General features: G+C 34.0%; 3 protein-coding genes across 3 annotated transcripts; 1 reads left to right on the top strand and 2 right to left on the bottom strand.

Moving 5' to 3' along the window:
* Positions 1–3,917: 3,917 nt before the first annotated feature.
* LOC130506209 (uncharacterized) lies at positions 3,918–5,545 on the bottom strand. The gene is made up of 2 exons (XM_057000843.1): positions 5,125–5,545; positions 3,918–4,464 (listed from the first exon to the last, which is right to left on the bottom strand). The coding sequence occupies exons 1-2, from the start codon at positions 5,473–5,475 to the stop codon at positions 4,255–4,257; spliced, it is 561 nt and encodes a 186-aa protein (XP_056856823.1). The 5' UTR covers positions 5,476–5,545; the 3' UTR covers positions 3,918–4,254.
* A 3,234-nt stretch (positions 5,546–8,779) lies between these two features.
* Positions 8,780–10,818, top strand: LOC130506207 (probable F-actin-capping protein subunit beta). The gene is made up of 8 exons (XM_057000841.1): positions 8,780–9,015; positions 9,237–9,307; positions 9,506–9,619; positions 9,736–9,821; positions 9,924–9,997; positions 10,081–10,200; positions 10,297–10,392; positions 10,587–10,818. Exons 1-8 carry the CDS (start codon positions 8,887–8,889, stop codon positions 10,668–10,670), a joined length of 774 nt encoding a protein of 257 aa, XP_056856821.1. The 5' UTR covers positions 8,780–8,886; the 3' UTR covers positions 10,671–10,818.
* A 148-nt stretch (positions 10,819–10,966) lies between these two features.
* On the bottom strand, positions 10,967–12,156 carry LOC130506208 (very-long-chain aldehyde decarbonylase GL1-9-like). The gene is given in 4 exon segments (XM_057000842.1): positions 10,967–11,108; positions 11,111–11,511; positions 11,514–11,541; positions 11,895–12,156. Coding segments are annotated over 4 exon segments (780 nt in total). The 5' UTR covers positions 12,129–12,156; the 3' UTR covers positions 10,967–10,991.
* Positions 12,157–12,797: the final 641 nt, after the last annotated feature.

Below are 12,797 nucleotides of genomic sequence, written 5' to 3' on the forward strand. Positions count from 1 at the left end.
ACTTGGTCGTTTTTATGATTTTTAAGGGGTTTTTTAGACTTTTCTATTGGTATCATTAGGTTTCTAAAGACCATATAAATACTCTTGTAATCCCAAATTTGGGAATTAACTCTTTTTCTCTCAAAAACACATTTGTAAACCTTGAAGAAAGTTTGGATCTTTGATCCTTTTTCATCTTATTTTCTTTGTGTTTGTTGGATTATCTTGTTCACTAGCATGTTTAATCTTGAATCATCTTTGGTTTTTGGGTTAATCATGTCTATTAGTGAGTAGATCTATCTAGGATTCATGGGCTAGGGTGATTAAGGGTGATTAGTGAAGATCTAGGGTGTTTAATGTTAAATCTACTTCTTTCCTTGCTTGTTGAGGGTTCTCAATGCTATTTTGGTCTTGATCATACTAAAATAGATCCTTAGGCATTTCCTGCCCGAAAGGTGTATGATGAAATGCCTGAACCAACTCTTCAATGCTTTTAATGCACTTTGCCAAAGAGATTTGTTGTTAAAGGTGTTAAGATTGCTAGTAGACTTGTTCTCCATGATTGCTTTAGTAACATTCAACCAAAGGGATTTGATGCTTGAGTTGCTTAGGGAAATGAACATTCATCTAGGGATAGAGCTTGTTTAGTATTGTGTCTAGGCATACGGAAAGTGCTTGATTGATAGCTTGTCACCTTTAGATTGGATCTACATCACCCAAGATCAAATGCCTAGCCCCATGAGTCCACTTGCTTCATATTGAGAAAGAAAGTTTACTCTTTTATTGCATTTCTAGTCTAGTTTTAGTTCACTTCACTTCACTCAATTGGTTGCACTTAGATTAAGCATAGACTTGCATTCCCTTTGCATTAGAATCACTTAGGATTGGTTCGACAATCTTTTATACTACATCATTTGATAGGGACCCTTGAAAAGTCCTAGCATCAAACCCTAAACCCTAAACCCAAACAATATACCATAAACCCTAAATCCAAACTTTAAACCCAAACCATATACCCAAACTATATACCCTAAACCCAAACTTTCATCCTAAAATCTAAACCCAAATTTTTATCCATTATGTGACTATGCTATACATGTTATGGTATGGAATACTCGACACACCCACAAACTTTGTATATATGAAATTTTTAAAATTTTCTTAGAGAGAGATGATGGTGACGACATTGTCAGGAGGCATAATAGGAAATACAAATTGCAAAAAAAAAATAAAAAAAATGTATCGTACTTTACTGTAATTCAAAATAGTATGGAACATATGACGTATGTTTCTTTTAACGTTTGTTTGTTTTGAAAGTTTCAAAAATATGTTTGTTTTGAAAGTTTCAAAAAATATTAAGTTTAGAAAAAAATCTATGTTTTTATTATGTAAAATACAAAATTCAATAATTGTTTTAATAGAAATTTAAAGCAATTAGAAGTTGATGGAGAAAACATCTTTGTAAGAAGAAAAGAAAAAGAAAAAAAATTGGTCACACCTAAATGTGTGCTTACCAAGGCTAATACAGTCATTAATACACAAATATCATAGCATTTTTTTTGTTATGGGTATACAATCAATATAAATCCTACAATGGATATGAGGCCATATTTCCCTTTTTATATTTGGAATGATATCATCAGTATATGTCAGCGAAAAAGTTTGATGGTCATCATTAGTGGCTAGAAACGTGATTGGTTTGTTAAAATCTAACTTTAACAATAAAAATAGTTATCCAATGAAAAATGACAAATATATTAATCGTTTCTGATGAAGAGATTAACGTCTCTAGAAGAATAAGCGATGTTCAATCTCTCTCTTCTTATTTGCTGTTTCTTGTATTTTTCTTATTGTTTTAATCTGAAAAACTAGATTCTGGTCCGATCTTCAAAAGATAGGTATATTTTATATTTTATATTTTTTTAGAAATTTAATTTTTATATTTGTGTTTTAGTTATACTTTTGTTTTTCTTTGTAATCATATTTGTGTAGAATATCTAATCTATTAAAAGTGATGTACAATTTAGAAATAACCCTTAATTCACTTCTATAATTACAAGTGAATGCCATTGAGTTAATTGATTTAATTTAGTATTATTTATTTGGAAAGTAACTGATTTAAACCAACAATCAATGTCCTTAATTCATTATTATTCCACAAAATATTCCTAAAACCAATACCACTCCCATTCATTTAACTTAGATTAACGCCAACTATATAAATTTCATCAAGCACACTAAACACAAAGATATCTTTTTTTTTTGCATGAAACACAAAGATATCAATCTTTTGATTCCAAGATATTTTCTTAACTAACCAGAAATTGTGCTAGCCTTGATAATTATTATAAAGACGAGTTTTGAAAAATCAAAAACAAGAATATTCACTTGATACAAAATGATTTTACAATTATGTCAATCTATCCTTTAAAATAGCAGAGTTCATTTTCTACACTACCAAATGAATGAAACAATTCTTTACCTCAAAAATAGGCAGCATTCTAAGGTTTTATACTTTTTCTAACCTCCAAAGCAAAACTACTCTCCGAAAAATTCATTGCTACTACTTTTGGAAAAAGGCTGTATTAAACAGATGTGAGGGGACATATAATCAAAGCATTAATAGTAGGAATATTCAATCTGGATATCAGTTAATTTTTCCGATTTTCGGTATTTTTGTTTATAAAAAATAACTACCATATTAAAATCATATTTATTTTAGTTTGTTACATACTATCGTTTTTTGGTTATTCAGTTTTACACCAAAAAACCATAAATTTATTTATCTTTTTAAAATATTTATGAATTTTATATTATATGATTAAATATCGGTTTTAAATAACATGAAGATATTTCATCTTTCAAATAGCTTATTTTCTGTTTCTTTTACTATTTAAAATAATTAATAAGCATATTAATTTAATAATTATAATAGTTTTTATAGAATAAAAATAGAAAATTAGTAGTCTATAATATTATAAATAATTAAATATGCACACATATTTGTTAACAAAAAGATAAAAACTATGTTTTATTTAATTTGATAGAAATAAAACATAACTTTTATCTTAAAATATTAAATTTCTAAAATCAATATTTTAACTATGAAGATCATATCAATAAAATAAATTATGTATATATCCTTAACTATCTTATATAATTTACATATAATTATACTACTATATTTTAATTGATTGATTTCTTCGGTTTGATTGGTTTATATACCAAATCATATTTATATACTGTGGTTTCTTAAAAATGAAAATTTTGTATTACCGAATTCCAACCATTTTATCTATTTCGGTCTATTTGGTTGTAGTTGGTTCGGTTTTACCAGATTAAACACCCCTAATTAATAGTCATTTAATCTATTTTTATGGAAAATGAATAATACAATTTATGAGGTAGACTTTGAGTCATAAACAAAAGAAAATAAATATTTTTACTTCAGTTAAAAAAAATTCACTTGAAGTTAGTGGTAGAGATGATTTCTTTCTCGCAATGCTTTTCATTTACCACTTTACATAATATACAAAGTTTACACAATATATATGTTACAAATTGTAAATGAAATCTTTAATTATTTTTATATAAACAATAATCAAATAAAAAGTATCCGCCAACATTGCTAACACAATATACAAAACTAATTTTTTTTTTAAAATAATTGTGTTTATGTGTAAACAAAATGAAAAAGTTATATAAATCAAAAACGCACCCGCACGGGTGTGCGGGTCAAAACTCTAGTATTTCTTAAATGATTAGTAAGAAGTTTTAATCTATTCTAAATTAAAATATAATCTATTTGTGTTATTTTTATCATATTTGTATTTAATATTAATTTTATTCAAAAATAAATAAAATTTCATATTATAAAATCAAGTTAAAGATTCTGCATAGTCAAATCATTTTTAGATATTTCCCAAATTTGTCCGGTATATTTAAAATATGTGCATTGACATGAATTCATATTTACCAAGGTTTTCAGAAAGTAGTGTCAGTTTCCACGTCGCATACACATTGAAAATTCATAAAACTATCAAGTTCAACAAGATGCTAAACGGAGGCAATTATTGCTCTCTCTCTCTCTCTCTCACTTGGTTCGGAAAGCAAGCAAATTGGCGCATGAGGCCTTATCAAAGAAACAAAAGAGTGGTTAACAAAGGAAAGGAAACTTGTTGGGTTGAGACAAGATAACATCTCTATATATGGTCGACGGAAGACTACAATATCGACCACATTTCAAGCCAGACGAGTGTGTTAGTGTCTGTGATACTACCAGCCATACTTCCTGAAGAAGTCTCTGGTTCTCTTCCTCGCTCGGGTGAACACTATAACTATGCACGCGAGCACCCACGGAGGGAAGTTCCCAAGTGAGATGTTGTTCTTGATCCACGCCGGAGGGTCCTTCATTAGAAACGTTATTAACAAAGTAGCAATCACTACTCCAAGCACGATTCTTGTGATGGGTTGGATCATAGAATCCTGAAAAGTGAAAACAAAGGAGCGTCCACAAGAAATCATGTCATTAGATGAATCATCCCATCAATTATAACTGCAACCTATTATAACTTTTCGTGTGGTTAAAAGCTACATGTCTTTTTATCTTCTTATAAGCATATATCCAAAGCTTTTTCTATCTCCAACAAATTCTTAGTACCGTGTGTCATCCTTTCTAGCTTCTATATCAGAGATACTATGAGCTACAGATTGAGGTTCTACAACGAGAGATACAGAGTCCACATGAATTGGGATTCTGGAGCATTGTGAAGAGTATATAGACAATTAATGACATGTATGTGGTGTCACGTGCACAACAAATGCAAAAAAAAAAAATTAATCCAGAGTAAGTACTAATTCTACTATCCAAGAAGATGAAGAACAATATTAGATATGATAACCTCACGAGACAAGTGATAAGAACAAATACTTATATCCAGCTGGAAGAACAACTTATCAGATAACATTGCACTAGCAACACTCTGTATCATCAGAGTTCCTAGGTTTTCATCAACAAATATACATTCCTATGTAATTATATTTTTCTTTAAAAAAAATCAACAAAATTTCATATAATTTGGTCAAACACAATCATATAAGCTATCCTCTTACGAAAGTCAACATCCAAAATTGAAAGTCAATCACCTGAGGTTCGCCGTCGATGTATACGACGGCGCCATCTCTATACGTCAGCATAGACCGACCGTTCCTAGGATTAAAGCGGATCGGGACGCCTCGGCCTTTCTCGACGTTGAAAGCGAAGATCGATTTCAATCCGTATTTATCGAGGATAGGTCGAACCTCGAGCTGATCCTGCTCCCAGCCTCCGAGATTCGACTTGAACACGTCGATCGGACCTTTCCCGCACCGATACATGTGGATCTCCACCTCCGGCACCTTCGCCGTCGCGGATTGCGGTCTCGATTGGCCTTCGGGTTGAGAATCGTCGAGCAACGGAGCGGTCTCTTCGATCTCCTGCATCGTTCCTATTGACATGATGATGATTAACGATTCGTCGCTGCGTTCCGGTCAAAGGTTTTCTGTTAATAGAAGCAACAAAAAAAAAAATTTCTGTTCATAACGACGGCGTTTAGGTTAATAGACTAGAAGTTGGGCCTCGTTATGATCTTAAATATTCTGAGGTCAATAATGTGGACGTTGGGCCTCACTATGTGGCCTAAAGGAGGATTAAAGGATAATGACATTCCGTTACTTTTTTGTTTTTTTTTTGGCACAAAAGACATTCCGTTAGACTATTTGTTACCAAAAGAAGGTTACAAAAAATAACTATTAGGCTCATACGGTCCGTTTTAAGGCCAATTATTAAAAGATAAAACGGCCCATTAGACCCATTGGTTTATACGGTTATCATCGGTTGTCTCCGGTCGTCTTCCTTTAATAGGGACCTTTTTGTTATGTTTTATTCTATTGTGAGAATACTTCACTCGTGCTAGTGTCATTTTTCTCAACATATACATTGCTTGTTGTAGGCCTGGGCATAAAATCCGGAACCCGAAATCCGAACCGAACCCGAACCGAAAAACCCGACCCGTTATCCAACCCGAAATGTAAAAATACCCGAACGGGTCTTGTAGGGTGGTATAAAAAATATCCGAACCCGAAGTGTTATTAACCGAACCCGAACGGGTAACCCGAAAAACCCAAAACTAATAGTAAATATAAATATTTTGAAATATATATATATATATATATATAAGTATTTTAGTTATTAAATTTAATATTCGTGGTAATATGATATATAATAATAAATATTAACAATATTAAAAATATTTTAAGTACACAATTAGTTATAAATAAGTAATTTATAATTTGTTCACTACAATAACACGTACTCTCTATAATATAATGTATATTGTTTACAAATAATATATGTTTTCATCCTAGATTAACATTTTATTGTTATTTTTAGTAATTTTTTGTGTGATAGATTAATTTTTATTAATTTAGTTGTTTTTCTTTAAGTTTTTGTTGTTTTACTTTGGTTATATCCGAACCGAACCGATATAAACCCGAACCCGAATGATATATGATTACTTTATGGGTTTTAGGACGCAATATAATTTTTAACCGAACCCGAAGTATTATTATCCGAACCCGACTCGTACTAATGAAATTTTACTATGGGGGACCTATGAGCATAAACCCGAAAATCCGAAAATCCGAAAAACCCGATCCGAACGCCAACGGGTACCCGAACGCCCAGGCCTAGCTTGTTGGATTGGTTTTATTTTTATGCTCGGAACCAAGGTGAAAAGTAAAACAGTTATTGGATCAAAGCTTATATCAAGTTCAACAAGATGCAAATACGAGAAAATGATTGCTTTCTCTCTGTTTTGAAAGCAAGCTTATTGGCCCACGAGGCCTTATCAAAAGCAACAAAGAGTGGTTAACAAAGAAGGGAACTTGTTGGGTTGATGAGACAAGATAACATCTCTATAAATAGTCGACGGAGGACTTACAATTTCGACCACATTTCAGGCCAGACGAGTGTTAGGATCTGCGTGATATTAGCAGCCAAATTTTCTGAAAAAGGTATCTGCTGCTCTTACTTACTAGGGTGACTACTATTAATATGCACAGCGCCAACCACGGAGGGATGTTCATGTTCTCAATGGAGAATTTATTCTTGATCCACGCTGGAGAGAGCCACACTTGAAACGTGTTTAACAGCGTAACAAACACGCCAAACACGGCTCCAAACACGATTCCTTGGATGCATTCGGCCACAAGATTCTGAAAACAAAGAAGTATTCAAAAGAAATCGTGTCACTAGATGAATCAATTCCAACTTATAAGAACATTCCGTGTGGTTAAAGCTGCATGTTTTTGACGTTTCTGTTAATCTCTTTATAAGCATATATCCAAAGCTTTTGTTAACTCCAACGAGTACCGTGTCACCCTTTCTAGTTTCTACATCAGAGATATGATAATCTATAGCTACAGTTGTGCTTCTATGAGAAACTAGATTATTATGACCCGTTCTATAGTTGTGTTTCAAAATATATATACTCTACATGTACTCCATACATTCAGAAAAATACATATTTTAGGAAAAAAACTTTGTTTCAAAAATATGTATTTTTATATTTTCAATATATTTTTTTGTCGACTAATAATAAATAATTGCGTATTTCAAAAACATTAATTGCATTTCTTGAAATTTTATTGGTTTTAAAATATAGAAAATATAAAATTAGAAAAGACTATACATTAATAACTAACTTTTATGTGTTTTTTTAATAATTGTGAAAATCCTAAAATATAGATTAATTTGAAATAGAGGGAGTAATTTATAACCAAAATTTCATATAACCCAACCCATTCAAGGAATCAGTTAATTTGGTGAACACAATCTAAGTAAAGTAAGTAGCTGACTTTCTTTCTCCTCTTACGAAAGTCAAAAAAATTTAAAATCAAAAAGACAGAGAGAGGGAGGGATTACCTTAGGTCTAGGTTCAGCTAGGATGTGAACGACTGTACCATCCCGTACGTCAGCAAAGACCGGCCGTTCGTAGGGTTAAATCGGATTGGGACGCAGAAACCTCCACCTTCGTCAACGGTGAAAGCGAAGATGGTTTTTAATCCATATTTTTCAAGAATAGGTATAACCTCGAGCTGATCATGCTCCTCACCTCCGAGATTCCACTTGAAAACATCAATCGGATTCATACCTCTCCCACTCAAAAACAGATGGATCTCCACCTCCGGAACCTTCATCGTCGCGGGTTGCGATCTCGTTTCACCTACAGGTTGAGAATCGTCGAGCAACGGAGCAGTCTCTTCATTTTCCTGCATCGTTCTTGTTGACGTGATTAACTATTTGCCGGTCCGATCAAAGGTTTTCTGTTTTTTCATTTTTTTTTTGCGTCTAAAATTCTTATGATTATATACGATTATGAATTTGAAATGTTCCAACAGCGTGTGCTAGAGTATGTGCGACTGTTCTTGTGGCGTGTGATACAAAGTTTTTTTTTTCTGTCATCTAAGTGTTCACGACGACGTCGTTTTGGTGTCTGTAATCTTAACTCTTGGGCCTCATTTATGGCCTAAATATTATATTCAATAACGATGCTTTTATGTCAATAATATAGAGGTTGGGGGATTAAGGGCCTGAAGGGTTATTAAAGGATAAAGAGAAGTCGATTAGACCAGACCATTAGTTATCAAAAGAAGGAAACAAAAACAAATACTCTAACAACGGCGTTTCGGGGTCAGTGGGCCTTATAATGGGCCTAAATGGTTATTAAAGGATAACGACGGCCCGTTTGACCATTGGTTTATGCGGTTATCATCAGCAGTTGTCTGCCTCCGGTCGTCTTCCTTTTTTTTTTCCACATCCATCGGAGAGATTGATTTCTCCGGCGCGACAGAGGTTGAAAAAACAAAATGGAGGCAGCTTTGGGGCTTCTAAGAAGAATGCCGCCGAAGCAATCGGAAACGGCTCTGTCAGCACTACTCAGCCTCTTGCCTCAACATTCTTCCGATCTCCTCTCTCAAGTCGATCTCCCTCTCCAGGTTTCTCTCTCTTTGTCGATATTTGATATGTGATTTTAAACTGGACCCTGTTTTGGTCTTGAGCATCCTGAGGCTTTTTGGTTATGTCATCTTATACAATTGCGTCCTAGTTATTTCGAAATGAACCTTAAAGTTGAGTTCTTTTTGTCTTTGTGTTCTGTCTTCATGCCTGGAAAAAAATAAAAATAAAATAAAAAAATAAGTTGTTTGTACTGAAACAGGTGTTACGTGATGCTGAAAGCAGGAAAGATTTCATCTTGTGTGAGTACAACAGAGATGCTGATTCCTACAGGTACTCTCTTTTTGTTGCTACATGTTTTTTTCTTTTTATTACATAATTTAATGTTCGGTTGGCTTTGGTTTGGTTTAGTGGTCGGAATTAGGGTGAGAAAGAAAATGAAGTATTGGATTGGATCAGAGCTATTACATCTTCTTCATAGCTAAATTGCTATTTGTTGTTTCTTTTAATGTTCGACTTTTTTTTGTGCAGGTCACCTTGGTCAAACAAGTACCATCCTCCGCTAGAGGATGCTCTGTACCCGTCATCAGAATTGAGAAAGCTCGAAGTTGAAGCCAACGACATCTTTGCTATCTATCGTGACCAGTGAGGTTCTTTCACCTACCTCGTTCAACTTTATAGGCGATCTGAGTTATCCATCTAAAAAGCCTTGTAAACATATAAAACCAAAATTAACTGTTTTGGATCACTTATTTAAACAGGTATTATGAAGGAGGAATATCTTCAGTGTACATGTGGGAGGAGGATGATAATGAAGGCTTTGTGGCATGTTTCCTTATCAAGAAAGGTATTTTCTTTCTCTCAGACGAGTTTCACTCACACCAAAAGGTTTTACTCTTTACCTGATGAGCCGTTCTGTTTTTGCTTCTTTTTTTTTTCTGTCTGGAAGATGGGTCAAAGTCAGGACATGGTCGGAGGGGATGCCTGGAAGAAGGAGCTTGGGATGCCATACATGTTATCCAGGTGAGTCTCTCTTAACATAGTCAATGCACATTACCAGCACCATAGCATACCTTGCACAGCTTCTAACACGTAAGGTTCTCTAGGTTGGTCCAGAGGAGGAGGAAATGGCACAGTACTGCTTAACAAGTACTATTATGCTCTCTCTGACCACCGATGACGAGCCCTCTGGCAAATTCGGCTTATCCGGATCAATTAGAAGACAAGTCAGTTTTTTTATCTTCTATTTTAACTCAATGCCTTTTTGCAGATAACTCTATTTCTCTACAACGATAACATCTTTTTCTGATACTGGGGATCAGATGAAAATGGAGCTTGCTGTAGCGGAGGGGCATTTATGCAATATGGGGAGAATGATTGAAGAATTGGAAGGCAAACTGAGAAACTCACTTGATCAGGTTACTACAGACACTTTCTACTTTTAAGCCAAAAACCCTCTACAGATGTTCATCTCGTTCTTATAGTTTAGTGACGACTTAGGAAACCTCAAATTTAGACAACTATAGCATTTCATAGATCATTATCCAGAAAACACCAATGTATAGCTTAAGTTTGTGGTTCCAAAAGATTTTTTATGGTGAAAAAAATGCAGGTTTACTTTGGCAAGACGAGAGAGATGGTTTGCACGCTGCGTCCACCTGCTGAGATCGTACAGATGAGACTACCCGACTCCTGATGCTCCCCCCTCTCCTCATCAAATCTTATTATGTAATAACATTTCATATCACCTCACTTCTTTTTTGTTTGTTTGTCTGTCTGTCTGATTTTTAAACGTTTCTCAAAGTGTCTTCTTGTGTGAATGAATGCCTCTTACTTTCTCTGTCTCTGGCTTGCTTCACAATTATCTTCATGTGAACGTCTTGTTACATGGATAACTGTATGCAACATAGCCGTGATAACTATAGAATAAGGACTATTATCAATAATAACTAACACTATTGTCAATGGAAAGTAACGTTAATTATCAGATGAGAAACGCTAATTACATGCAAATTAATTATGAACATTTCTTCATCATCCTAACCTTGAACCCTCCTCTGGACCGTTTCACGACGTTATAGGGCATGTAAGTCCCCATAACTCTGACCCAAAACGTGAAAAACGGCTGCGAGTAGAGTTATACTTAACGCCGTTAACCTGGTGGTGAACGTCGTGATAAGCGCCGTCATTCTCGAACAGAACGTGGAGCAAGTTCCCCGGAAGCCGTAGACCGCAGTGATCGTCTACGCTCTTGACTGTGATGAGGCAGAAGAGCCAGACGCTAGTTCTCGGCGTCATCCCCGACCCGAAGAACGCAGCGGCTCCGCCGAGCATGTCGGTTATGACTTCCACCGGATGGTTGTAGAGAGCACCGACCGGGTAAGGGACGACGAGGCGGTGGTGGTGCGAGTGGACGTGGCGGTAGAGGAACTTGTTGTGGTGCATGTAACGATGGACGAAGTACTGACACGTGTCGAATATGAACATGGCGATTAATATCTGAAGGATCTGGATTGGTACTGAGGGTTGGACCGTTGTCTTGAGGTTTCCACTGCATAGGAAGTAATCTACAAAAGAACAAAAAAGAATCATTATGACCAATGGTTATTTGCATCTATTAGTTTATCATCGGTTTGCTTTACATCATATAAACCGATTTGGTTAATCACTAGCTATGGAAATTATTCTCCTATCCCCTTAACAGACATCTATGACTTTTTATTGAACGTATATAATCTGTTCATTTCTAAACATAACTAAGGTATGTGTTCAATTTAGTATGCTTCCACATAAATCTCTTACATCATGAAAGTTTATGAACTCCAAAACGGCGTAATTAATTTCATATTAATCCCGAAATATATTAACTACATAATGCAAATAACATTTTCTTGAAATGCATATAATAGTATTGACTCACAAAAAATCCAAGTTGGGTAATTAAGATCTGGAGAAGCTGTTGAAGGAAGACTCCTTTGACCACTGTGATGATCGGTACTACATTTTTTTCATGCTCTTCATCAAGGGTGTGAAGCCGGAACTTATGTAACGAAGGGCTAAGAAACTGGTTAACTCCAGCGTAAATCCAATAGACAATAATGGGAGCTATAGTGCCCATCGTCTCATCGCTCACGTACTCTTCCCACATCACCATTCTATTCTACCACCACAAAGTACTTCAAAGAATTGTAAAAATGGAATTGCGAGGAACCTTTTTTTTTCATTGTTGAAAGTTTCTTGACAAGTAATCTTATATATTATTTGGAAAACATTACAACATTTGAACATGTCATCATTAAAATCTAGTATATTAAAATTGAAATATAAATATGAATTAACCATACATACAATTTAAAAAAATTACAGATCCTGCTACAAATTTTAAATATTCCTAGATATCAACATTAATTTTTTTTTTGTCATTTAAAACAAACATATAGCATCCCGTAATTGTTTCTAACATATTAAAGATAAATTATTTTGTTTTCAACTGTATTGGGAAATAAAACGAGTTGTGAAATACAATATATAAATACCATTCTTCATCTTCTTAGATAAAACAATATAAAAATATCATTATTAATCTTCTTAGTTTACTAATATATATATATTATAAAGAAGAGTCAATACAAATAATAATTTGAAACAATAAATTAAATTAGCGTATTCACACTATATAACTATAATTTTAAAATATTATAATACAATTAGTTATATTGTACATAATAAATTTTATATCATTAATTATGAAAATAAATATCTATTTATAAAAATAAAAATAATATCCACACGGGCTTGGCGGATCAAGTTCTAGTGCCTTTTA

The sequence above is a fragment of the Raphanus sativus genome, unplaced genomic scaffold (genome assembly GCF_000801105.2).
Source record: "Raphanus sativus cultivar WK10039 unplaced genomic scaffold, ASM80110v3 Scaffold2997, whole genome shotgun sequence".
Lineage (NCBI taxonomy): Eukaryota > Viridiplantae > Streptophyta > Magnoliopsida > Brassicales > Brassicaceae > Raphanus > Raphanus sativus.